Below are 27,819 nucleotides of genomic sequence, written 5' to 3'. Positions count from 1 at the left end.
CCTGTTCACACAACTGATATCAAACCCAAGAAAGAAGACTTAAAGAGAGTCTGCTCTTTTATAGCAAATACTATAGACAGACCCAGGTAGTCCTAGCAGGAATGGAAAATCACCAGGCGGGAAACTGCAGCCTGGGAAAAGGCCTGCCTGGGACACTGCCTGCTGACCCTGCCCAGGACAAACAGATGCCCAGCTAAGATTGGGGTCTGGGGTCAGCCTACCAGGTATAACAGGATGCAGCTCTAACTTGAGCCTGACAAGATGTATCAAGAACAACAGTCAGCAGGAATGGCACCCAGCAACTGGCTCTAGCCAATCAGACTCCGACACCCCAGCCAGTTACCCTTTGTGGGGTTTTGCGCTTAAAAACCCTGCCCTAAGAACACCAGAGCGAGTAGGAGCCAGTCTTAACCTCCCTGTTTGGCTCCCCAACCTCCCTTGGTTGGCTCCACTTTCCCTCTTATTTCACACTAATAAACCCTGCTCCTTGGCTGGCTGTGTCTGTCTGGTTTCTTGAGTGACTCCAACCTAATACTGTATGTTTGCCCTTGTACATTTTTTTTAAGACTAATAAATTGCATGCATGCAAAGTTTCGTCTGAGACCATTTCAGGAGTAAAACTTCCCAAATGACAGAGCTAAGTCTTGCAAAAGTAGACTCTAAAAACAACCGAAGGGTGATGCTGGGATTAGCCAAGCGGAAAATAGCGCCTGTGTCACCATTCTCGGGAAGTTCAAACGATGTGGATAAAATCAAGCTAACTGGTTTATAACTGTCATTCTGAGGTTACAACTATTTCCCACAAGCCCAAGTATTCATCGGATTTGAGTCCCATCATGAATGTTTCATTTTAAAGTTACCCTGGTTAACGAGCAAGGGCTTTTCTGCTTCATGTTGCATATTCCAAATGGAAGCGACATACTACAGTAATATGTATGCAAGTCACCTACAAGAGGCACACTATTTTATTCCCCTTTTTTATTCCTTTAAAAAGAACATTTTCACTTTATTATTCACAAGAAAAATCTGACAAAGCACTCTCTTAATGCAGAAAGTATTGTATGGATTGGCAAACCAATTTGTTTGAAACTCGGGGAAGTAAACAATGTATATGAAAGCTACAATGTATGAACTGTGCATGTCTTGCAGGGGAATCATGATAGTAAGTGAATTGTTTCATTCACAATAGACTATATTCTGAAGGAGAAAAGCCTTTTATATCGATGAACATAAAGATGCATAAATTATTAAGTACTTTTACCCTAGTAGTATTTCTTTTTGCATATGTTAACATTTAAACACCCCAGAAACAGTTCCTGAAACGGCTTATGTTAATGCAACTACTAGTCATTTTAAAACACAATTCCACTTAAAACCAAACTGCAGGTCTCAAAACACCAGTTAAGTCCAAGGAAAGCATAACAGAGTTGATATATGCAAGACACGAAAGCCTCCAAATTGTATTTCCATGACTTTTTAATTTATACACTGACCCAATCAACAAAGCATATGTTCAAATTCTACAAACACTTTTGGTAGGTATTTCTGAAGCTAAATGCAACTTCAATCCCCTAATAATAAAAATCTCTCCAAACATAAAGCAAAATGTTTCATTAACTTCCTAAGGGGCATATTAGATATGAAGTAAAATTGGCTTTGGAGATTAGCTGACACAGTCATGTGTAAGCTAAAGAATCAATATTTGGTTAAATAAAAATATGAACTTCTCAATGGCAATTACCATACAAGGCATGGAATAAGTCTATGAATCTCCTGTTAGGTACACTGAAGAGAATATTCTAAGTCTTAAGATACTAAGAGGTGCTATCTGTCTCAGCAAATAAAAATCCCTACAATTTAGTTGGTATTGTTTCTTTCAATTATTACTGATATCATTCCTTGAAAAATACTGAGCAATACTTTTTGGGTGTTTCCCTAACACATTGGTGAAAACTGAGAGACATCAAAAAATATAAGATTTATGCTCCATCCTCATCTGCTTGACTGCCACAAATAAACATTAACAAGCCATTTTAGGAGATAGAATGTGCTTTGAACTGGGAGTCCATAAGTAGAAAGGTTTTTCAGATCGAAGACTTTATTGGCAAAATGAAACCATAACCGGTGGTTTTAATCTCTATTCATCAGCTTGCACTTCATATCATATGTGGTTGACTTCTAATCGTCAAGTTGGGGCCATCATATTGGCATTCCTTTTGAAATGCATGCATTTCAGTATACACCTTCCATTTAGGAGAACACATGCAATGGGGTATACCAGGCTATTTTATGCCATAAACCACATTATTTATATTAAACTGATAAGAACAAATACTACACTTGATCTTAGCCAAAGGGCTGAGGAGTGATAAAAAATACATTATTTATGTGTCTGCCCTTTTCTGATTACAGGCTCATCAATCTACACTTTCTAATTTTGATGTGGATGTCTGGCTGGCTACCCCTATTCCATTGATTCAAATGAGGACTCTGAGATCAAAAGCCATTTTATCACTTAATGAGAAAAATATCTATTTCAATCCTACCCTTACTATTTTACGAAAGGATAGGGCACACACAAGAATAACTACAGCATATATTCCAGATAAGGGGAACTGACTACCACATATGCATTTAATGAAAAACCAAAAAAAAAAAAAACTATTAACAGGCTTATCTTTCAAATCCACATACTGTAGCTGTTATTCTCAGGGGTTGGAGTACATATTTTCATTACGTCTGCCCACTCTACCTTAATGGAGTATGAAAAAGCATGTAAATCGGTAGAAGTACTCAATAGTGAGATAACCACCCCCCATCCTGCAAAACAGAGAAATACGATTGGTACCATTTCTCCCTTAGAGCTAAACTGGGGCAGGAGGGACGTTAATCACCTACTGAAGCAACAAGAGGTTACAGGAGTCAGTGCTCAGCTATGCATTATCTAAAGGACGAGAAACATTTCTAATGAGCCTAATCTGATTCCAATCTCAGAAACACATTTGCATTGTTATAATTTTTCTTCCCAGCTGCAGATGCTTACCAAGAGCAATACATCGATCAAATTAGATATGCATATTCTGGTCAATGGCAGAGTTAAATATCTAATTGAAGATGACTGAATTTCCATTTTGATTGATATATCCTTTTTTGAGCTTTAAAGTTACCTTCCCCCCCACCCCCACCCCACCCCACCCCACCCAATAGATCTCCTAGCAATAAGATGAGGCCGTCAGGTTTCTGGGTCTGCAGCACTGAGGATCTGATTCTGGCTGACGATCAGTTCGCTGGTGAAAGGCTGTCCCTTGAGTTATTGCTGAGCTTTTCGCCACTACGTGCAGACCCTCCTCATCTGGAAGCAATTCAATATTCCAAAGACCAGTGAATTATGTAACCCGACCCAAATATCAGTTTGGATCATATCACAGGCATCAATCCCACTGACGCTGCTCCTTTAACTTCTGCTTTGAAAGAGCAGTAAAGCCTCAAGAAGGTGAGAACAGAGTCTGCAATTTCAAAGAGTTCAGCAAACAAACAAACAAAAAAGTGCCTCATGGGCCAGAAGAAAAGCAGAAGTGAGGAATTGTTATCCCTCTAATCCTTGTGCCTGGAGGGTATGACCAGGTAGCACCAGAGATAAGGATGAAATTGACTTAAGTGTAATGTAATAAAACTATAAATACAGTGCAGCCTGTCAACTAAAAAGGCAGAAAATGATAACCATCCAATGGAGGACTTCCCCAGAGTAACAAATTATAACAGAAGCAGTGCCAGGAATAGATTTCCTGATTTAAACAGTAAACCATGCTGCCTTTTATGGAGTATATGAATGAAATTGGCAAGAGTGGCTAATTAATTATAGCTGATTAGTGTATCAAATCTCTTGGTAGAATAAGCAAAACATGAACTTTTTATTATGATCCTGGAATCAATGTACTCTAAATGTAGTAAGCCCCATTCATGAGGCACATACCTTCCAAAGGCATTTTTTCCCCAATGTTTTACACTTTAGTTTCCGATGTTATTTTGAGAAAAATCACATAGAACAATTCCTAATATACTGCAAGAACACAGAACATTTTAAATACATCTGGACTATAGAAACACATACGATGCACAGGTTCTACTCTGCTTAGCTTGTGGAACTGCAAAATTTGTGGAGATAAACATTTAATCAGGGGTGTCCAACTCTCGGCCCGTGGGCCCCATGCGGCCCAGGATGGCTATGAATGAGGCCCAACACGAAATCGTAAATTTTCTTAAAACATGATCAGATTTTTCTGTGATTACATGTCACAGTGTATTTAATGTGTGGCCCAGAGATGCCAAAAGTTTGGACATGCCTGCTTGAAACAGTCGTAGCCCAGAAATGTACCAACCTTCAGGATCCAGCAGTTTCTCTATGCCCAACTGGTGTTTGGCGATGTTGAAGGCGTGTTCCAGTCTTTCTGTGGCTGACTGCTGGCAGACCACACTATTCCAATCAAACAGGTCTGGCCTGAAACACACACACAAAGACCAATATAAATGAATTCAGAAGGTTTCAAAAATTCACTTCAATTCTGGTTTTTAATTGACAACCCATGCCTATAGTCTTTAAGAGTGGTACTCTCCATTCTCCTGGAAGTTTTTCATTTAAACGAGGTACAATTAAAAATCCTAACAGAAACAAAGCAGAATGTGTTCTACCTTATCCAAGCAATAAAAATGTGTTCATCCAATCTAATCTCATGGATTTGAAAACCAGCCATTTGCTGGTAACTTGCAATTATACAAACCTAGTCCAGATCTCTTTCCTGAATTCCAGACTCCGGAGTTATCTGCTTACTCATTGTCTCCACATAGAGTTATCATATCACAAGACTCAAGCTCCCAAAACTGAGCTCCTGATATCCACCCCATCGCACTCCTCCAAACCCACCTACTTTTCTTGAAGTCCTCTCTTCCTCAACAACCAAAGACAAGTTCAAACTTGCAGTTTGCTCAGACAAGAAACCCTGGAGTGAACTTTGATGGCTCGTTCACTCTCATACACCGCTTGGCTAGAAATATATCCAGGATTGGACCACTCTTCATTATGTTGCCACCATCACCTTAATCCAAAACCGCCGGGCTTTTTTTTTTTTTTTTTTTTTGGCATGGACTATTGCAATAGCCTTCTAATTGCTCCCCAACTCCCATCCTTGTTTATCTTTTCTAAGCAGCGCTGCCACAGTATCCTGTTAAAATGTTTCATCATTACATTCTTCTCAAATCCCCATTATTGGGGAGTAAAGGTCACTGATTTAACAAGGCTCTACATGGTCTGGCTCCCCTTGACTGTCTTTCTTTTAGAGACTCAAGCCAAGAACAACTATACTTAAAGAACAGATATACCCTGGCTGGTGTGGCTCAGTAGATTGAATGCCAGCCTCTGAAGCAAAGGGTCACAGGTTCGATTCCCAGTCAGGGCATATGCTTGGGTTGCTGGCCAAGTCCCCAGTAGGGGACACATGAAAGGCAACCACACATTGATGTTTCTCTCCCTCTCCTTCCCTTCCCCTCTCTCTAAAAATAAATAAATAAAATTTAAAAAGTATACATTAAGAAAGAACAGATATAAATGTTAGAGACATTGTTGATGCAAGAATAATAATATAATAAACTGGAAGATGGAGACGAGAAGAGAGGAAGTATCAGTGTGATAATCTCCTCATTCTTCACATCACGTAGTCAACAGATCATGTCTAAACTTGAAAAAAGGTGCACCGCTATCATTTTAAGTAATAGAGGCAAGAATTACAAGAAAAATAATTATAATACAGTAGTCAAATTAGGAAATAGATGGTGATGAGAGGTTACTATTTGTGGGCTTTGTGGACCCTGAGAAGACTCGTCCGATGTGAAACTCAAGAAGGAATTGATCTGCTGAGATGAACTTCCCATGTTTTTATCATTTATTTTGTAAGTGATAAGAGCCTAGCAGACATTTACTGAGAGGGTCTTCTCAAACGGAACTGTCAACTTCCCCACTATGCTCCGCTTGTTTATGCCATGAGTCAAGAACTGCAGGCAAACCTTGGTTTTGTCTTTCTACCAAAGGACTGAGACCTGCTGTCCAATCAGAACTGTACCATGTGTACTCCTCATTTACATAAAATGGTCCCATTTGAGAACCAGTGTGGGAACTTTCGCCATAAAAGGAGGCCTCCCCTTTGTCTTGGTGGAACACAATGTAGTTGCTACCTGAGTCTGTGTCTCTGGGACTACAGCTCCTTTCGCTCAAATAAATGCTCTTTATTCTTTATTACAGTCTAAAATTACAATTGCTTTACAGTTTCATATTAAGGAGTAAATCCATATACTGCCATATATTAACTAATCAGGAGATACGAATGCATGATTATGACCATCAGAAAGAATAAAAGAAGTTGGGGACAATCGACTGCTAGGAAGTGAAGTGTGATGCAAGGTAGCTCAGGTCATGAAGACACATTTTGTTTACCATGCTCTTCCTTTACCCTACTCTCTATTGTCTGACTTACTTTTTTGTGACCTTATTTTATTTTATTGACTTGGTCCTTTTTTTTCCACTGTTTTATTTTTCAATTGCAGTTGACATTCAATATTATTTTATATTAATTCCAATTGTACAGCATAGTGGTTAGACATTTATATATTTACAGTGGTCCCCCTGATAAATCTAGTACCCACCTGGCACCAGATATAGTTACATGTTCCCGAGGCTATACTTAACATCCCTGTGGCTATTTTGTAACTACCAATTTGTACTTCTTAATCCCTCACCTTTTTTACCTATTCTTCCAGCCACCCCCTTCCCATCTGGCAACTTTCAGCCTGTTCTTTTATTTAGGAGTATGTTTCTATTTTGTTTGTTTGTTTGTTCTTTAGATTCCGTATATAAGTGAAATCATATGGTCCATCTTTCTCTAAGTTATTTCACTTAGCATAATACCCTCTAGGTCCATCCATGTTACTGTATGACTTACTTTTAAAAACCATTTGCTATAGGAAGGATGCAGGGACGAGAACTAAGGGGGGGATGAAAATGGGAGGGGGGTGGGGAGCACGGGGCGGGGGGGGCTGGGATGGGAGAAATAGACAAAAAACTGTACTTGAAAAATAACTAAATAAAATTTTTAAAAAACATTTGCTGTATTTTTTCTATGGTAACAAATTAAAACAAGCAATTAGGAAGAGAAATTAACTGCAACTTACACTTACAGCAACTTATCTGCATAATTTGAGTCTATTTCTACTCAATTATCATTTGGTTTTTCCCACAAACATAGACTCTGGCTTCCTTTTAATGACACTATAGTGGACTTTGTATCTTAACCTAATACTGTCAATTTCCTACACAATAAGAGAAAATTCAGCCTTAAATAGATATAAAGCCACAAACATCCTAACCTTCTGCAAAGCAATTTGTCAACCCCTAATGCCCTATATTAAGTGTGTTCCTTTGTTCTATATAGCTTAGTCGCTCAATTACCGAAATCAGGACACCTCGTGACATTCCTAAGTATACCAGTGACAATCACCTTGGAACAGAAAGTTCAACCATATTTTTTCTTAGATAAATAATATGAACATCTGTCAAAGACAAAAAGAAGAGGGAAATGATTCATGAAAGAGCATTATCAACTGTGAGAAACCTCTTGAAACGTAACTGTTTTGCATAAAAAGGTAATTACGGATGATTCACTCAACATGACAGGAGAGAATATATAAATGAAGATAGTTTGCCAGAGACACAGTGGGTCAGGAACAGACAGAGAGGGGCAATCTGGGTATGTTCCCTGTATTACTTACAAACACATACAGAAATCATGAACTAGAAGATGAACAAATGTAGTGTATGACTACGGTTGCAGGATGGAAGTCTTCCACTTGCAAAGAAAATGTTAAAGAGCCAACAAGGACTGCATAATCTGATCCCTGCTATTTCTGCTCCTCTGCAAATGTGCACAAGATCGGTATGCTCAGGCCCTTCCTAGGAGCATGTGGCTGCATAAATGAGTGCTGACTTATAACGCACAATGAACGTCTCCACCCCTACTCATCGGGCTGTACGGAAGCTGTGGAATATTTTTCTTCATGTTATACTTGTGAAAAACTAGGTGTTACCATTACTTAACGTGCCCACAGAGTAGGAGCCTGCATCCTTTGGAAAATCAGTTACTGAGTCTGTCACCTGGAAACTCAAGTCCAGATGAGGTTAATTAAACCCAGCTGGAGCAAGACTCCCAGGGAAGATGCTTATTTAGAGAGCTTTTGCTCTGGAGCTTTACCCTGAAAATTTGTACTGGGGATTTTTCTAGAAATAAGATTGGCATAGGAAAATGGTAGGCTAGTCAAGAAAAGAAAGATGATCAAAATCAAGGATGATCAAAATCAAGGATGATACAGTCCAGTGGTATTTCAAACACAGTTAATAAGGCAATGTTTTTGACCTTGGGGATTGGGCTTGGTAAAAGAGATGAATAACAGGAAAACTGAAGTAGATATTCATTACAATAATTGTATTATACAGATAATATATATGTCTACATATTAAATGTAATATATATGAATGCATTATATGTGTATTTACCATATTATTTTGCTTTTTCTTGAACTGTTATCAATTCATTTACTGAGCTTCTTTACACAAGAAAATGCAAACAAGTACTTTGTTATCTCAGAAAATGTAATATTGTATAAATAGAGTTAAGGACATTTGGGTCACTAAATGACACTGAATATTTTCTATAATACATCATCCGTATCAATTGCTTTGATGTTCCAGACCAATTGTTTCTTTTAATATTCTGAGCACTGAGTCATAGAATTAATTGCTATCTGCTCTTTGCCTTGACTGCTAAGATGCTCAAAGCCTCTTCCAACCCTGAAATTAAAAAAAACATACAAGTCCTTTTGGTAGCTGCTATCTGAGCATGTACGGGACAAGCCAAATGTTTGTTTTTCTAATTATTAATCTGATGATGGTAATTAGGTTTACTACAGCTACTCACATAAAATATGAAACCAATTTTAGCTCTATAAACTCATACTAACGCATGATTTGTATAGAAAGACCAACTGCATTCTTAGCAAAGTGAAAAAAAATAACCCTGATTTTCTGGCAGAGTCCCAATTTCAAGGATGTGGATGCCCTCCTCCACCATCCGCACATTCCTGCTCCAGCCACGTGGACACAGTATTTCAACAACGAAATGATACAGCACACGAAACACAGGATAAATGTTCGTATTCAGTGTGTTCCAGTGAATGGTTAAATCAATATGGCCGACACACATAACACGTTGCATAGTGGGAAATGATCTGGAACCCACTGGAGGAAAAATATCAGTCTCTGAACCAATGCTTATAAAAATTATTCCATGTCTCTGTGGTCTCCTTACCTGTGGCTGTGGATGAGAGCATTCAAAGCCAGACCATCAGACCAGCTGGTGGTAAAGTTAATGACATTAACCTGTGGATAATTACGAGTTGATTGTCGGACCCAGCTCAGGAGAATCTTTTCACTGTTGGTTTGTTGCAATCCAGCCATGATATTTTTCATTACATTTTTGACCTGTGTGTAGAAAGAAATTGTCATAAGGAAATGCATTCCCTGAACAAGAAGAACCATACACACTTACATGTGAATGCCCTTATCATCAGAAATAAATAATAGGAACTTTAGGGTCAATGAGTAATAAGAAATAAGAGAGTCTATCAGCACTGAGTCCACTCTAATTAGGAGTTTCTTCTGATTGATTGGTATCTGTGTTATACCACCGTTTGAATAGGGTTAGTATCACTTCTGGATTCTGCCATGTTAAGCTGCTAATTTTGTGTTTTGGGAATTGATCATCTTTTAACTTTCAATGGATATGCTGGAGAAGAGAGTATACAAAGTATCAGACATGTTAATCTGAAACGTAAGCTATTTTAGTGGTTTTAGGATAAGAAGAATAGCACAGTGGTTCAAAGAATAGGCTTACATTTTGAAAAAAAAAAAAAAAAAACTAGGTTCAAATTTTGCCTTTCGTAGTAATGAATTGTGTCCAATGGGCAACTTAACAATTTTAGGACTGTTTCTTTAACTATACATACAAGGCCGTTGTAAGAATCACAGGACAAACTGTAGTAAGATAAAAAACTCCTATGATTGATACTATGATTGAAAATAATGCCAATTATGTTTACTGACCAAAGTGAGGAAAAAAGAAAAGAGAAATGACTTGGCCTATTTAAAATAAAGAACAAAAAATGAACAAAAGAATGGAAAGGAGTATGTATCCCTGAAAGCTATAGATGTATCACCGTGATTTTTGCTTTGTGGTAGTCAGTCTGATTTAATCCATTACAGCTTTTCTTTCTTTTTTTTTTTTCAGCATAAAAGATCCACGCACTAGAATAGAAAGGTTTCAAAATGCCCGAAGCATGGGTCCACAACACTGTATCATTTACGAGGCCTGTCAGGCCGCAGGAAATGCCATTTAAGAAGCTGCTTTTGTGTTTAAAAAAATAAATAAATGAACGTAAAAACCCCGTTGGACATCCATACACAGCATAGGTCTTTAGGTGCACACAGAAGGCCCATCTCACCTCTCAGGAGGTCGTCGCAAGACCTGCTCTGGAAGCACAGTGCCTGGGGCGAGAGGACCTCTCACCTCCGGGGCGGGGGGCCAGGGAAAAGGAGGGTTTGGTTGGGCCTGCCTAGCTACCATGGACACTGTCACCATTATTTCGTGATTTAGTGCCCTGGATCTTTTGGACCTGGTAAGCAAGTCTACAAGCTTTTCCACGAGACAGTCTTAGACCCAGAACAGGCATGTGACCAAAAAACTTGGTCACAAGGATGGGACCAAGGACGGGAGGTGCCAGTTGGTAGCAATAAGACCCACTCTCTCCTAGACTGTCTTTTCCCTGCCTCGAGAATGAAGAGGGAACATGTATCCCCCAAATAAAAAAATCCTGGAAGGGTCACTCTCCACAAAGTGTCTGGCACAAACAGCGGCAACAAATGCAGACAAACTACCACCGGGGCCCTGCAGGTTGGCCCTGAGGTGGTTTGTCTTACTTGCCCCGCCTCTCACCTGCCCTCCCCGGCTGCAGGTTGTAATTGCTCTGTCCTCTGGTGCTCGTTTCCGGCAGAGGTTCAGGGGTTGAAGGTCTGTGGGGCAGATATGCAGAGACAGCGCAAAACATTCTAGATAAGCTCACGTGCAGCGCGGGGGGCTGTCTTGTGTGCTGGGCTCAGGAAGGTCACTTGGGGTCTGTCAGGAGGCCGGCTCCTTCAGCAACAATGGCTGCTGCTCCTTGACAAGTCAAGGCCTCCTTCCCAAACTAGGACGCAAAGGGCAGGAGTGCGGCCCCTTGTGGCTCAATACCGCCAGTCCTGATTCTTTCCTTCCACTTGGTCAGCTAGGGTCTCGACTGCGCCTGTGGAGTCCTCTTGGAGGAATTTGGCCGTGGCGTTTAAAATTAAGTAGAAGTCAATTGCAAGCAGCTGGAGGCAAAGAAGCCAAACACCCCAGCTGCCTTGGAAGCCCAGTCCGAGGATTTTGTGCGATGGAGATGACGAAGTACATGAGGGCTGTAGTGGGACAGTGCAGGGACAGCATCATGGGCGAGCACATACCCCGCTAGATGTCGTTCAGCAGCATGGTGTTGGCAAAGTGGAAGTAGAGGGTCCCCTGGAACTCCACTGAAGGAGCAAGCGGGAGAAAGGTGGCTGCCGAGCACAGAGCACATCCACCCAGCAGTGGACAGGACCAGGTGCAGGGAGGGTGGGGGAAGTTGGGGGCGGGACCAGACAGGATGCACCACCCACTGATGGGAGGAACCAGCCAACCGCAGGTCAAAATCTGGGGGGCACAGGGTAGCGTAGAGGCCCTAGGGCCCTAGGTTGTGCCTTGTTCTTTTTTCCCCCCCGCTCCATGCCCCCAACTCCCCACCTGAAGGGAAGCGGAAACGCAGACTCTGAGAAAGTACATAGAGGCCAGACTCTTGGATGTAATTTCTCTTGTTTTCTGAACTATTTCCTCTAGGCTTTGTGCAATGCAAATGCCATTCAACAGGTTGTTGTATTTCAATGCTCATTCTTCTTACTAATCTGATGCCGAAATCCATTCTAAACATATTTTTTCTAGGTTCCAAGAATGCAGTGACACCTCATTATAGAACAAACCGTCTACATATTCTATTATGGGAATGATTACTAGGCTACTTCTTTGTATAAGACAGGCTCCTTATTACATTCTCGAAGGAATTATATAAGTAAACGTGATTAGGTCTTACGACCAAAAGCTTTCTTTTTGCTTAGCATAAGGTCTATATACCACCACTGTTTGATCAGATGATGAATATTTATTGTGTATTCTAAATATGGCATTTTATTCTGCTGCTTTTTCCATGCAGAAGTTAACAAATACCCATGGGGAAAATACATATTTTAACATCTCCAATGTTCATAACCTTTTAATGAAAGATTCAGTATAAATTTTAGGATAGACTATTAAATTTAACCTCAAAATACTTGAAAAGGATTTGAGATGATGTTTTGCAAACGTCGTAATGATGGGAAATCTCTGCATATATTTGTCACCATCCCTTGATAGCTAAATCTGTTAGGGAAGAATTATCTAGTTTTCTTAATTCCTTCCTGACCTGCTTAATAGTCAGTTACTCAGTAAAAAAAAAAAAAAAAAAATAGGTCAAATAGTTATAAAAGATAGAATTTTTCTCATCATTTTCTAAAGTTAAAAAGTACTTCCCTGGCTGGTGTGGCTCAACGGATTGAGTGCCAGCCTGCGAACCAAAGGGTCGCTGCTTTGATTCCCAGTCAGGGCACATGCCTGGGTTGCAGGCCAGTTCCCTGGGGGGTGGGGGTGCGAGAGGCAACCACACATTGATGTTTCTCTCCCTCCCTTCCCCTCTAAGGATAGATAAAGAAAGTATATATTTTTAAGTACACAACCTCCATGTACAGGGATTGCCAGATATGTTCTTTTTGTCCTGTGCTGAACCTGGGTCCGAAGCAGCAGATACTGGCTCGGTGGAGGTGATGGATTTGCACTAATCAGGTAAGCCTCCCATGATGCATGGGCCTTATTTGCAAAATGCTTAGCCAGACTGCCCTCTGTGTGCATAAAGTTAAAGGACAAGCCAGTGTTCAATCCAAAACTCCTTTTGCATCATTATGTTACTAATTCAGCTATCAGCCTCAGCAAGGTTTTGCTTCTACTTGGGCGCTAATGTTCTTGAGGGGGGAAAAGAATAAAGGGCAATAGGAAGTAATCAGTTCTTCTTTCCTGCATAAAAGACAGTTACCAAGAAATCTTTATTAAGGATCAACACCCTTCTGTCAGATAGTGAGCTGGTCCTAAGGTGAGTCTTTCAGAGGAAATAATGTGTTGGCCAAAAATTGCATTATGTTTTTTCTGTAAGATGGCTCTAGTAGCCCTTAGTTGTCTTTAACTTCATTCAAAACAGTTTTGTTACATTGTATTGTGACACCTGTCATATAGCGTGCATTTAAAAAAAACACTTATCAAAATTGGTAAATTTTTGCACGGCCATTTTAGTATCGATGATGGAGGAAGATTCATAACATTTTCAGTGTATTATGCTTTATTATTTCAACAAAAGTAAAAATGCAACTGAGACACAAACATATATTTGTGTGGTATATGGAGAAGTTGCTATAATTGATGGAACATGTCAAAAGTGGTTTGTGAAGTTTCTTGGTACTATTGATATTTTGGCCAGAGAATTCTTTGCTGTGGGGCTGTCTGATGCATTGGAAGATGTTTAGCAGCAGCCCTGGCCTCTACTAGAAGCCAATACTGGGAAATAGACAACATACTCAAAATACCCGAATCAAAGTTATTGGGGAAAATGGGAAAAAAATTGCATCTCTTATTTTATGGACAAAAACATAACAGACTTTCTGGCCAACCCAATATTTCCCACACTCAGGGCTTACCGTCCCTAGAAGAGAAAGAATCAATTTAAACAAATGTGTGAGTGCCTACAGCTATACGTGTTTTTGAAAGAAAAATACTGAAATGTCTCTGAGCAGTGATTTCAAAAAGGGAATGAGCAGGTAAGTGGGCAAAGAAGATATGATGGGCCCTGAGAGGCACCACCATGGTCCTCCCTCGAGGGAGGACTTATTGTTCCAGTTGTCATCACGCAGTCTCCAGCTGCCAGTCCCCAGAGTCACCTCACCTAGGACCACGGCCTTCCTAAGGCAGGCCACATCTAGTGACTGATGAGAGGAAATGGTTCAAAGACTCAGCCATTTCAGCCCTATTCAGGATGACTCTAAAGGCTCCTTCTAGCTCCCAATTCCCCGTGGGGTTGAATAAGGCTGTTGTTGGGTGTGTGTCTTTATCTCACTCCAGTCACTCTGTCCCTTTCACAAGCATTGGTCCGGAAGGAGTGCCTTAATTGACATCCTGCCTGCCTAACTCAAAGTCTGCTTCCCAGAATCCATCTGTGACTAAACAGAGTTGCAGCAGAGGGATAGGGACCATCTTCTCCGAGGGAAGCACTGTGTGTATGAGACACCTGCAGAAGACCTGAGCAATAACCGTCTGGCACAGAAGGCGCCAGGTATAGGCAGGCAGGAGTTCACAGTGAGGGCTTTCAGCAGTGCGAGCACCATCTTTCTCTTGTATGTTGTACAGATAATATGAGGGAGGACCCGCCCCCCCAACTGGAATTTATTTATAGGAAATTATGTATTTATTCTTCCATGTTTAAACTTCAGTCACTTTGAAAGTACTTGCCCTTTGATGCAGTACACCTATTGATTCTTTAAAGATTTTATTCGTTTATCTTTAGAGGGAAAGGGAAGGAGAGAGGGAGAGAAATATCAATGTACAGTTGCCTCTCATGCATCCCCTGCTGGGATCTGGCCTGCAACCCAGGCATTTGCCCTGACTGGGAATTGAACCGCAATTCCTTAGTTCGCAGGCCTGCGCTCAATCCACTGAGCTACACCAGCTAGGGCGGAACTTGTTGATCTTGATGCTTATAATGCTGCTGTTTTTTGTTTCTCCTCTTCCACATTGGCAAAATGTTTCCCCTTGAGGTCTTTTTTCATGTCGGGACACACACACAAAAGACACGTAGGGAGAGACTGGGTAAATAGGGAGGGTGGGGCAAAGGGTCATGCTTTGTTTTTGATCAAAAACTGCTGAACACTCAGCATGGTGTGGGTGAGTGTGCTCATGAATTACCCATCATGAAATGGGCAAACACCTTGAAAGAGTTTTCAGAAAGATTCACTGTAGTCGAACGCAGCCTCTCACAATAACACCAGCTGGCACACTGATACAGATAGGATCCTAGAACACTCACCTAGCGGGGGAAGCCTGTACTACAAGGGGCTTACCCTCCAGAATGTAATTCTGGGTTTCCTGGGGCTCCCCCTTGTAAATCATAAACATTCCAATGTGAAGTAGCCCCAGAATTGAGTGTTTCCTTTGAGCTAGCCAGCAAAGATGGGCCCTGACCTCTGCTAGTACACTGCTGTTAGCAGGGAATATTTTTATCTCCAGCTGGTTACCAGAACCAAGCGGAACACCCTAAAAGGATGGTTTACACTTAAAAAGAAGGGAGAAAATGATGCCAAACACATGCTATGTACTTCACACTTTTGTTCAAAGCTGCTTGCTCTTCAATATAGGCATTGTTTTCCAGGCTGACAGTTTTAAGAGGAAACTGGAAAAACAATGACAGGGGAAATGGGGTTGGCATTTCTGAGTTTTCGCAAGTTCAAGAAGAAGTCCTCCACAGCTATTAATAACATAGTATGAGGCACCGGAACCTAAGATATACACATCTTTCCAACTTTTAATGCCATTCTTAATCTGATAAATCTGCAAAGTCCATGAGGTTGACCAGAGTGTCCTTTAATCTTTGCTGAGATTCAAGGGCTTCTTTGACTATGTAATAGGAAGGCAAATATGCACTCTTGGTGAAAGACGGTATCTTTTGCAAGTCTTTGGGTTATGATAAGAAGTACTGAGCAGGAGGAATTTTTTAAAGTATATTTAGTAGTTTTAGGAGAGCAGGGCAGTGTGATAGAGAAGAGGGATAAGATAAGGAGGCAGAGGCTAGGGCCTTGCAGTCACAAAGATACAGTGACTCAAGGACAGAAATGGAAAACAACAGAGAGGTCTCAGAGCAGGAAAGATGGCATAGTCACTCCTTCTGGTATTCCTGGGTGTGAAAGCCTCTCCTCATGCTCATAATAAAAAATGAGCAGGTTCACAAGCAAAGGAAAATATCAAACAACCTTGCAGTGAGTTGGGATGGAGTTGGAAAGGGTTTTGAGGAGATAAGCAAAGGTGAGAACATATGAAAGACAGTTTTGATGATAAATACAATTCACATCTCTTTTGAGGGTCCTGTTCAGGCCCATGTTCCCCAATGGCTTTGTTACGACCAACATCTGTGCAGCACAAAGTGTTTTTTTTTTTTCTTTTTTTATAGACAGAGGGGAAGAAAGGGAGAAAGAGAAGGAGAGAAACAATAAGTGGTTGCCTCTCAATTACCCCCAACTGGGGATCTGGCCTGTAACCCAGGCATGTACCCTGACTGGGAACCGAACTGGCAACCCTTTGGTTTGTAGGCCAGCACCCAACCTACTGAGCCACACCAGCCAGGGCCACAAAGTGTTTTCTTACAAGCTGGTTTCCCTCCATGAACCATTTGTTAGCAGGCCATAAGATAAATAAAACAATTGATAGTCCTTTAGAAGCTTCTGATAGCAATTTCACAAAAGTCTATTTAAGTCTGTTGAATTTCACCATAAAGAAAAACAGCCTTCAGTTTTGTATGTCTTTTTATTTCTTTTCTGTAACACTTCAGTTTTCTTGTAATTTGCATACCATACACAATGGGAGGGGAGCTATTCTTTTCTCAAGGTAGTTTGAGATGCACTGAGCAACAGAAGTGAACCAGTTGGTTGGGGATCCCTATGTTGCTTTGCTGGTTCTATTTGCTACCATCAGTATATGAAAAAGTCCCAGAACTGAATCTCGGGTTCATCTGAGGCTTGTATGAGCTCTTGTCTATTGTCAGCCACTGTGGTTTGTTGTCTCTCACTTCCCATATTGCTGCACAACAGGATGGAGCCTGTTCCGAGTGTTTAGAATAGAAAGACGTGGGGATGGGGATCCATTGGGAGAACAATATGGTCTACATGCTGTCAGGCTCTGTGTAGGACCAATCTACAATTCAAATTAAAAGTCAACCCTACTGAAAAAAAAAAGTAGTGGCACCTGCTATCATAGGGAAGAACTCAAAGATTATATTCAAAGGCAGAAGCCAGATATATTCAAGAGAACACGTGTTATGTGATTCCATTGATATGAAATGCCCACAAAGGCAGACATACAGACACAGAAAATACACTAATGGTTGCCTAAAGCCAGGGGGTGGGAGTTGGGAGTGACTGTAAATGGACAGGAAATTTATTTTCGGGCTGGTGGCAACATGCTAAAATCAGATTGTTGTGATAATTGCACAACTCTGTAAATATCTTAAAGTCTTCTATGGATTGGGGAAGGCAAGGGGATTGTTGCATCCTCATTAAGGTTTGAGAAGCCTCCCTGGCTGGTGTGGCTCAGTGAATTGAATGCCGGCCTGTGAACCAAAGGGTCGCTAGTTTGATCCCCAGTCAGGGCATATGCCTGGGTTTCAGGCCAGGTTCCCAGTAGGGGGCGCAAGAGGCATCCGGACATTGATGTCTCTCTCCTCTTTCTCCCTCCCGTCCCCTCTCTGGAAAAATGAACACATAAAATATTTAAAAACAAAAGTTTGAGAAGTCTTTGGGCACCAGAACTAAACCAGTCTGGTAGACTTTGAATTTGACCCTCAGAAACCATATATTTATAATACATAAATTACATCTCAAAACAAGCTGTTTTATGAAAGAGGAATCTCTGCTAGTCAAAAAAAAAGCAGGCATCTCAATTATCCTTCAAGTTCTTCAAATATGAGTGGAAAACTCTGAGCTTTCACCGTTATTCATATGCTATACCTCTAATGAAAATGGTGTACTGTGCTTTACAGATATTCTCTCATGTAATCCAGATAGGAAATACACATGTTCATTTCTAGTTTGTCTATTTTGACCGTGATGAAATTCTGGTCTACAAAGGATGGCATTATACCCAATGTCACTAACACGGTAAATGGGAGGGTGGAATTTACACTCATGTTGGTCTGACTGAAAAAATGGACTGTATTTTTCAGACTATAAGATGCCCCCCCCCAATTTGCAACGAATAATGGTCATTAATGCTGCTGTTGAGTTGTGTACATTCACATTGGTGAAATATTACGTTATTTATGTTATGAAATATTTTATCACATTTTTTTCTTCAAAATTTTTCCCCTATTTTCCTCCTCTAAAACCTAGGCACATCTTATGGTCCAAAAAATACATATACTCTATCCACTAAACCAAATGAACTTTTAGCTGTTTTGCAGAGCTGCAATAAACATAGGCATACAATTGGGGAAAAATGCAACTTCCAAATCAGACTATATAGTCAGTTTGCACACATGACACCTATACTCATACAAATAATGATATCTCACTAATCTTTCATTAGCATTAATTTATACTAAGAATACACAAGATTCACAAAGTCTCATTCATTCAGTGGTGGTTAAAAGGAAAAATACCTTTCATTTCACAAAACTATGTAGATTCACTTACAGATAAGTAATGGAAGACACATATAATATTTGAAAATTAGTTTCATTACCTTGTTGATGAGACACCTCTTTTGCCTCATCTCTCTGCAGTTAAATAAAATTTAGAACAACATTCATGCGCACGTGCTAGAACCTGTTTTATAATCTGCTGCTCTTTCTCATTCCAAATGACCTTAGTTGTGCTCATTTAAAAGGTAGCACTGTGGAGATGGGCTTTGTATTTGTATATCTTATACATGTTTGCTTTGAGGTCAAGGGCAAAAATGAAAGCAAGAATCAGCCCTGGCTGGTGTGGCTCAGTGGACTGAGCACTGGCCTGCAAACTGAGGAGTTGCTGGTTTAATTCCCCAATCAAGGCACATGCCTGGGTTCCAGACCAGGTGTCTGGTAGGGAGCATGCAAGAGGCAACCACACATGGATGTTTCCCTTCTTCTCTTTCTCCCTCCCTCTTCCTCTAAGAATGAATACATAAAATCTTTAAAAAAAAAGAAAGAAAGCAAGAGTCAGCAACACGCTTCCCAAAAAGGAAATATTCACCAGGATTCTTACCTGCCAGTGAAGGATTATATTCCAAATCAAACCAAGAGTCAGTTTGTGGTTTCCATCTACTATGTCACTGCTTCCAATGTTCACTAAATCGACCTGTGAAAGATAAAGGGAAAACATTTGAAGAAAGGAGGACAAATGTCTATTTGGAAAGAAAACAACATGTGAAGATAATTGCATGAGCTATTTTCAGAGCCTAAGCAGAATTACTGCTTTTTAAAAATACTCCAAAAATGAAACAAAATGCATCTGGAAACGCACTTTCTGTAATAAACGAGTGCCCCCAAACACATTTACAAAGAGCTAGGAAGTGAATGTACTTTTATTAGTATATCAATATATTACTGCAGATTAAAAGGCTAATCAGAGCATCTCAAACTAAAATATATGACAATGATAACACATAAAAAATGCCTAAAATTGAAATGTGCTTCCTAATATATAATTGAAGCAAAAAAAGAAATTTCATCAGTCCTTTTATCTTGCTCAGAGTAATGCTATTATAATTATGGGTGACTATATTTGACTAAAATGCCCTTGCATTCGAAACACGTATTAGAATTCTAGTAAATAATGGAGCTAATGGCAAGTTCCGTTTCCTCCATTCAGGACTGGGGTTGGGAATCAAAATCTGGAAGGGCTTCATTTTTCAAGGCAAACCCTGTCTCCTGCCCATGCTCTTAACATTCTTAGTAACCACTGGTGAAATGAGAATTAAACTACAGTGAGCCAGCATTACACACTTATCATAAGGGCCAAAACTGAAAAATCGTGAGAACATCAAATGATGATGATGATATATGGAGAAAAAGGATCACTTATGCATTGCTGGTGGAAATATCAATAGTATAGTTACTCTAGAAACCATTTGGCAATTTCTTACAAAATGGAACATGTGTTTATCATACAATCCAACAATTGGACTCCTGGACATTTGTGGCAAAGCAATGAAAACGGGTGCTCATAGAAAACCCTGTATGGAAGTGTTCATACCAGTTTTATTTGTAGTAGCCAAAACTGGGAGCAACCCAGATGCCCTTCAAGGGTGAATGGTTAAACAAACTGTGGTATAGCCATAGCATGCAACAGTACTTTGTAACAAAAAGGAAGGAACCGTTCATACACACAGCAACTTGGGCGAGTCTCATGGAAATGACACTGACTGAAAAAACAAAGACAGTCTCAAAGTATTACATATGGTATGATTCTATATATATAACTGCTTTTGAAATAACAAAATTAGAGACCTGGAGCACAGAGCAGCAGTTGCCAGAGGTTACGGAGTGGAGTGAGGTGAGTGGGGTAGGTGGGTATGTTTATAGGGCAGTGGGAGAGCAGGAGGCATCCTAGTGGTGATAGATCTGCAGTGTATATTTGTGGATGAAACACAAATGGAATATGTGAAAATGTTGTATAGAACTAAAAACACACGTGCATACACACACACCATCAAGCAACACTGGAAAAATATGAAGGCTACTGGTGGATTGTATCAATGTCAATATCCATGGTAATATATCATAGTTTCATAGTATGCTACCATCAAGGTAAAGCTGGGGTATGGGTGCACAGGGTCTCTCTGAATTATTGCTTACGACTGTGTGTGAATTTACAATGATCTCAAAATGAAAAGGTTGACTAAAAACTAAGCATCCAGGAATGCTTTAAAAGGAGAATATATCACCATAAAGCAAACAGGCAACTTCAGATTAAGTGCTATATACAATGGAAATGAAACTGTCAGAACAAAGTTGAGGGTTGACAAGTTACTTAGGTTTCTCTCTCTATTTACTATCCTTGGCTCACTGGTCCCTTCGGTTGAATTTTCTTTCAGCTGCCTCCAGGATCCTCCCATTTTGTCCCTTAGGATCCTGTGAGCAGTGAGCTGAGAGAGTCCTGCACTCACCCCCCACCCTCCCCAGATACCTTCACTAAATAGCTGAGACTCATTACGGTTAAAGCTTTCATTCTCTCAGGCTCCAAACCCTTACTCAATTGCATTTCACTCTGATTTGTCCTGCCCACTTAATTTTTCCTTCAATGACATGGGTTCACTGTTCTGTCACTCAATGCTGAAACATATTCTTTATTGTTCATCTTAATTTTCTAAATGTTATTAATTATAACTTGAAAGTACAAAGCTATGCTGCAAATCCAGGTGAAAACAACAACAAAAAAGCTACAGAACTTCAGTCTAATTGTCAAATTGCTCCCACTTACTCCCCACATAAACTTATTTGCAGGTTAAATGGATACTTAAATCCTTAAATTTATTTTTTTGTATTCCAACTATATAAAACTTATTGGTCAGTTGGGTTAAACCAAGTAAGTGATATAGAGAAAATGGAGACTCATTTGAATAAAGATGAGAGACCAATATACAAGTCCACCCTTGAATTCCACACAAATTTATAGTACAGGATAGTATTGGGCTATTCAATAGATTAGATGTGGGTATAGTATCATATGGAATTTACAGAGAAGAAATACAACTATCATCTCTTTTAATGTGAACTGTATGCTAATATCTGTGCTGTTTTCTATGTCTGTGTGTATGTATTTAGGTGTATGTTGTACTCTCATTTTTATTCTTTTAGAAATATTTTACTACTTTATAGATATGACCACACAAATATACTATTCTACACAAACGCATGAGTGAGAGCTCATACATGCCTCTCTTCTGTTTTCCAATGATCACTGTATGTGTGCATGTGTGATATCACATATACACAAATCTAAGGGGTTTTATGCTACACCCCCAAATGGCACATCATCCAGATTCCAATGAATATTGCTTTTACTAAATAGTAGTCCCCATTATTCATTCATTTTAATGGCTGCATAATAGTTAATAGTTTGGGTGTATTAAAGAGCATTTAGCCACTGCCCTGTTAGTAGACATTCATTCTGTTTCTGGGGTCGTGATGTTTGTTTTGTCCCTTTTGACTTGTCCTTTTGTACAATGCTGAAATGGACACCATGCATTACTCATCCTCACATACTGACGCTTCCATTTTTATAAGAGCTATTCCCAGGGATGTATCCAGTAGATCAAAGGGGACATTTATTTTTCATTTTAGTAGGTGTTTTAAGAAATACCTACTAAAACAAATTTAGCATTTAATATATTTTTAAAGACTTTATTTATTCGTTTTTAGAGAGAGGGGAAGGGAGGGAGAAAGGAAAGGAGAGAAACATCAATGTGTGGTTGTCTCTCATGCACCCCCCATGAGGAACCTGGCCTGCAATCCAGGCATATGCCGTGACTGGGAATCGAACCAACAACCCTTTGGCTCACAGGCTGGCACTCAGGCCACTGAGCCACACCAGCAAGGCCTAACATTTAATATTTTAACTATAAAAATGATTTAGTATTTCATATTTTAACCATAACTGTATAAGTGGTATTCCCTTACCACTAGTGAGTGATTCTGCTTTTCCATTTTTTGCCTGTATGACGAGTAAAAAGACACTGCATTATTAATTTAATGTATTTCCATGATTCCTAGCACATTTTGGAGTATGTTTTGTATGACTGATCATTACAATTTCATCTGTGAATCGTCTGTTAATGTGCTTTGCTCATTACCTATAGGGTTGTTTTCTTTTCCTTCTTAATTTTAAGAGCTCTTTGCAACTAACAGCTAACATTTGCTGACTACTTATCACATGCAACATATGGTTACAATCAATATCATTTCACTAGTTCAACAAAATAGAATTTTTGCAATTATATTCAAAAGTGAGATTGTCTTATACAATTAATATTTCCTTTTGTGTTTATTCACTGCTGGTAGTAAGGTTATTCTGACGTCACAAAAGGAATTACAGAGTTGTATCTTTTTATATGATCTCAAATAGCTTAAAACGTAGAAATTATTTATTCTTTCAGGATTAGGTTAAATTCATACCTGAAGAATCCTGGTATCTTTTTCAATGGTAGGTCTCTAATAACTGACCAATGTTTTCTAAAGTAATGAGTGCTTTAATTTTCTGCTATACTGTAATGAATTTCAGTAATTTCCATTGCAGTAGGAAATTATGCAGGCCCAGGATTTTTCAGAAGAGATTTTATAGAATTGCCAATACTACTTTCTTAGTTTCTTCTGTATCTGTGGTTACACAGCCTTGCTCATCACTAACCTCCTGCAGTTTCCATTCTTCTCGCGTTTCTTTTGTTATAATTAAAAGAGATTTATCTATTTCGTCGATCTATTCAAAGAGCCAGCTTTTGTTGTATGTATTCAACCTATTTTTTGCACTTGTTTTCATTTTGAATCCTCTGTTCATTATTGTTTTTTCATAATCTCTTAAGATATGGACTTAGTTCTTTTATTTCTATCTTTAAAAGAACCAAGGCTACAAAGTTCTCTTGGAATACAGTTTTCTGTCTACCCCCATCATCATCCCACTGAAAGTATGATATAGTTCCTACTTTATGTCATTTTACAAGAGGGCAACACAGTCTCACAGATACACGAGCTTGCACAAGATGTAAAAGCAGGTAGACACAGGCATGAGGGACAATCCTTTAATTAAATCTAGAGAACTCTTCATGAAATACTTTAACCTCTCTCTAAATTAACAACTATTGTACACTACCATGCAGACAAGGAATAGTATTTGTTTTGGTTATCTTTTGTCTCTTGCTGTACATCTTTTCTTCCAACCACCAAGGACTATGGGAAAAAATAATAACTAATTATCACTAAGACTCGAGAAGAGGGGGGTTATTTTGTCATGCCTGAAAGGAACTGGTCATGGCCTTTATATTACTTTATATTACTGAATATTTCTTATTGACAGTCCAGCCCATTTCAACTGTAAATTCTCATAAGCTTACTTAGTGTTACAATCCTATATTTCTTACCATAGAGCTATGAGTAATATGTTTTTTTTTAATTATCACTAGCTACTCTGCCCTGGATGGTGTGTCTCAGTGGTTTGAGCACCAGCCTGTGAATCAAAGGGTCGCAGGTTTCATTCCCAGTCAGGGCACATGCCTGGGTTGCAGGACAGGTTCCCAGTACAGGGCGCATGAGAGGCAACCACACTTTGATGTTTCTCTCCCTCTCTTTCTCCCTCCCTTTTCCTCTGTCTAAAAATAAATCAATAAAATCTTCTACAATATTATCACTAGCTACTCTTAAATAGTCATCACCATGATGCACAATGGCTTCTCTCTTTTACATATCGTTTCTAATATATGCTCTGAAATGACATCGTCCAAGGTTTCTCACCTGATTTCTAAGTAACTATGAAAAGAGAAAACACTTGAATAATTACGTCCGTCTTGTTAGCAAAACAAAAGACATTTATATGACATATATGTTAACAAGCGAGCACAGTGTGAGAGAGGATGTGGGTGCGTGTATCAGTATTGCGACAAGCACTAGAAAGGAACCTCCTCGATCCTGAGATCATGAAGGACAAGCCAAGTTGTTTTCCCGTTTTGCAGAATGAAAGCCTCCCATAACAAATGAATAGGTGTAAAAATAGGTATTGTATGCGAAAATTAAATAGCTGCACTGCATTTTTGTAGAAACAAGTTAACCTACACATGAAGATTGGTTTTAGGAGCTCCTGCAAACAGGCCTAAGACTTTACCCAGGAAGGAATGTTAGATTCTGGCTCCGAGTTTTGTATGATTATCTGTGGGAGATGCTCTCTTCGTAATTATGGAGGATAGAAAATTCTCCCCATTTGCTTCGACATAATGGAACTGTATTGTGGCTCTATCAGAACATTTCAAAGTCAACCAAGGGAACTGTCCCTTGAGTCAGGAAGAGGAGGATGCAAAAATACAGCTAGGAAACCTAATGAACTACTTTTTGGAATAGTCTATTTTTGTCGACTTCAGAGGGCAGAGGACACAAATTGAACAGAATTCTGTTCCCACACTAGTACTTAGACTAAAATATCTGATTTTGCACAAAAATGTATATTTGGTAAGTTATGATTAATAACTTAATAAGTAATTCAGAGAACACTGTTCCTTCCTGGCACTCCGCCTCCTAAATGGGCTTGCTAATAATGACTGGACTATGAAGAGAGACTAATTCTCTTCCATTGCTTATTCTAGAGAACAATATTTACTTTATCCCAGGTTTTGTTTTGTATTGTTTTACAGAAAGCTACTTCTATTTTTACTGAGATACAACTAAGATATACTTCCAGCCTCTGTAGAAGACAGCTGTAAGTATACACTATGTAGGCTTTGACAAATGTTTATGCTACGTAACAAGCATTGCAGTCTAGATGGAGCATTTGGAACATGCGAGAAAACCTTCTAGTTCCCCATGGGAAAGCTATACTTATTGTTCTGACTTTTTTCCTTGTTTAATTTAGTGTTACTTTTTATTTTTAAATCGTAGTTTACATTCAAGAGAAACAGACTTGGATACGGAGAATAATGACAGTGGCCAGATGGGAGGGGAACTGGGGGAGTGAGTGAAAAGGGTCAAGGGACTGTGAGAAGTACACAGATTGGTAGTTACAGGATAGTTACAGGGATGTAGATTACAGCATAGGGAATAGAGTTCATAATATTGTAGTAACTATGTGCGGCTCCAGGTGGGTACTGGAAACACTGGAGGGACCACTGTGTGAAGTACATGATTTTCCAAGCACTGTGCTGTAGATCCCAGGTATTGCTTTTACCCCCAGTTCCTTCAGGCCATAGATGCGGTCTAGCATTGTCCATAGTGGTTAAATTTAACCACTATTGGTTACAAGCTGAATTTAGATATCTCATCTTGGTTATAACAAAAGAATTTATACATATTATTTTTATATATTCAAGAGTCCAGAATACTTAAGAAAACCGTAAGATTTAAAGCAAAACTGGACTATGATGGTTTAGTGAAAGATCACTAACCTGGACAAATTATATTCTTTTTAATTAGCTTTACAGAAGGAAAAGGAGAATGGATTCATTGGCCATAGATGGTATGCACTGACTTTTTAATGATGCCCTGGTTGGTGTGGCTTAGTGTATTCAGTGCCAGCCTGTGAACCGAAATGTCATTGGTTCAATTCCCAGTCAGCACACATGCCTGGGTTGTAGGCTGGGTCTCCAGTAGAAGGAAGCATGAGAGGCAACCACACATTGATGTTTCTCTCCCTGTCTTTCTCCCTCCCTTCCCCTCTTTTGAAAAATAAGTAAATTAAATATTTTTTAAAAATAATGAGGAATATTTGACATAAAAATAATTTCAGTAACCAGTCAAATAATGAAAATGGAAGTTCTCAGGGCAGAACAGAGCTAAAGAGAAGAACAAAGATAAACAAAAGCAAGGAAGTGATATTCCTGTGATGTCTCTGACAGAGTTTAGGAGGAATAAAGCTCTGCCAAACTGTTTCATGCTTTTTAAATTTTTGGTGGTGTCAGTGAACTGGATAAACTGTTCTAGTTTTGCTTTGTAGATCATTTAAGCATTTGCAGTTGTTTTGTTATTGGGGCAACATTAGTTAATAAAATTATACAGGTTTCAGGTGTACAAGTCTGTAACGCATCATCTCTATATCGTATTGTGTGTTTACCACTCTAAGTCAAGTCTCCTGCCATTACTTTTTATCCTACCTCCCCCCTCTCTACTTCCCCCACTCGCTTTCTGTCTGGTAACCATCTTATTTTTATCTGTGCCTATGAGGTATATTTTGTTTTGTTTTTTACTTAATTCCTTTACCTTTTTCACCCAGCCTCAGCCACAGTCAGGTGCCTGCCAATATCTCCCTGTGGATAAACCACTTGTGAAGCTAATTGGATCCTGGTCTGATGTTCTCTGAACCTCGCTCCTGGGTGTGTTGTTCTGGAGCCTCTTGGGAAAGACCCAGGTGCAGGTAAATATCAGACACTGCCTGTAACTGGCCCTGGACAACCTGTTTGGAGCTACAGAGTGACCCACAGTTTGTGGCTGCCTCTGCTGGGCCTGTGTGTGGGGCGGGGAAGGACCAAGTCTCACACCAAGGCCGGATTTTACCAGCACCAGGCCCAGGGGAAGATCAGCAAAGGTCCCAAGGCACCCCAAGATCTGCCTCCACTTGACTCTGCCTGTCAGGCTCAGTCACTGAAAGAGTTTCTGGCGGTACCTGAGTTGCATGAGGTAGGTTTTCAGTGAGTCACCAGGTAGTGGGTGAGTGGTGTTCACCAGATTGATACAGGCTCAAACTCAGTGCCATTGCTGGGTCTGAGGCCACGCAACAAATGCGCCAGGGTTCTCCAAGTCTAGCTGCCACTCAGTGGGTGCTCATATACCTTCGTGCTGGGGTGAGGTTTCAAGGAGTCATCAAGGTGAGGCCAGAAGTTTATTGGGCCCGAACAGACCAAAATTTGGTCGTGTGAGGGAAGGGCTCTGCACCAATTGGCGTGTGAGGAGAAAACGGTCCCTGTCCTAGAGTCACACAACTCATTCTGTTCCAGATTCTGCTCCGACCTCAGCAGGGTGGAGTCACCAGGTGTTGAGAGGGTGGCACAGCCAGGAGCCTGGAAAGTCTGGCTAACAGACCTCCCATGAGGGGGTGGTGCCAGTCAG

General features: G+C 39.9%; 1 protein-coding gene and 1 pseudogene across 3 annotated transcripts in view; both read right to left on the bottom strand.

The window, feature by feature from the left end:
* Window positions 1–27,819, bottom strand: part of DMD (dystrophin) — a 1,990,869-nt gene that overhangs the window by 1,571,479 nt on the left and 391,571 nt on the right. For all 3 annotated transcript variants that reach the window (XM_053655812.1, XM_037127036.2, XM_053655810.1), the window contains exons 5-7: window positions 19,286–19,378; window positions 9,408–9,580; window positions 4,380–4,498 (exon numbers count right to left, since the gene is read on the bottom strand). In XM_053655812.1, the coding sequence (XP_053511787.1) occupies window positions 4,380–4,498; window positions 9,408–9,580; window positions 19,286–19,378 (385 nt within the window). The remainder of the gene's footprint in view (window positions 1–4,379; window positions 4,499–9,407; window positions 9,581–19,285; window positions 19,379–27,819) is intronic.
* LOC119035644 (uncharacterized) lies at window positions 2,226–2,370 on the bottom strand (annotated as a pseudogene).

The sequence above is a fragment of the Artibeus jamaicensis genome, unplaced genomic scaffold, assembly GCF_021234435.1.
Source record: "Artibeus jamaicensis isolate MK-2021 breed Jamaican fruit bat unplaced genomic scaffold, CSHL_Jam_final scaffold_1283, whole genome shotgun sequence".
Lineage (NCBI taxonomy): Eukaryota > Metazoa > Chordata > Mammalia > Chiroptera > Phyllostomidae > Artibeus > Artibeus jamaicensis.
The sequence above is the reverse complement of the archived record's forward strand: the minus strand, read 5'-3'. Positions and strand labels throughout refer to the sequence as shown.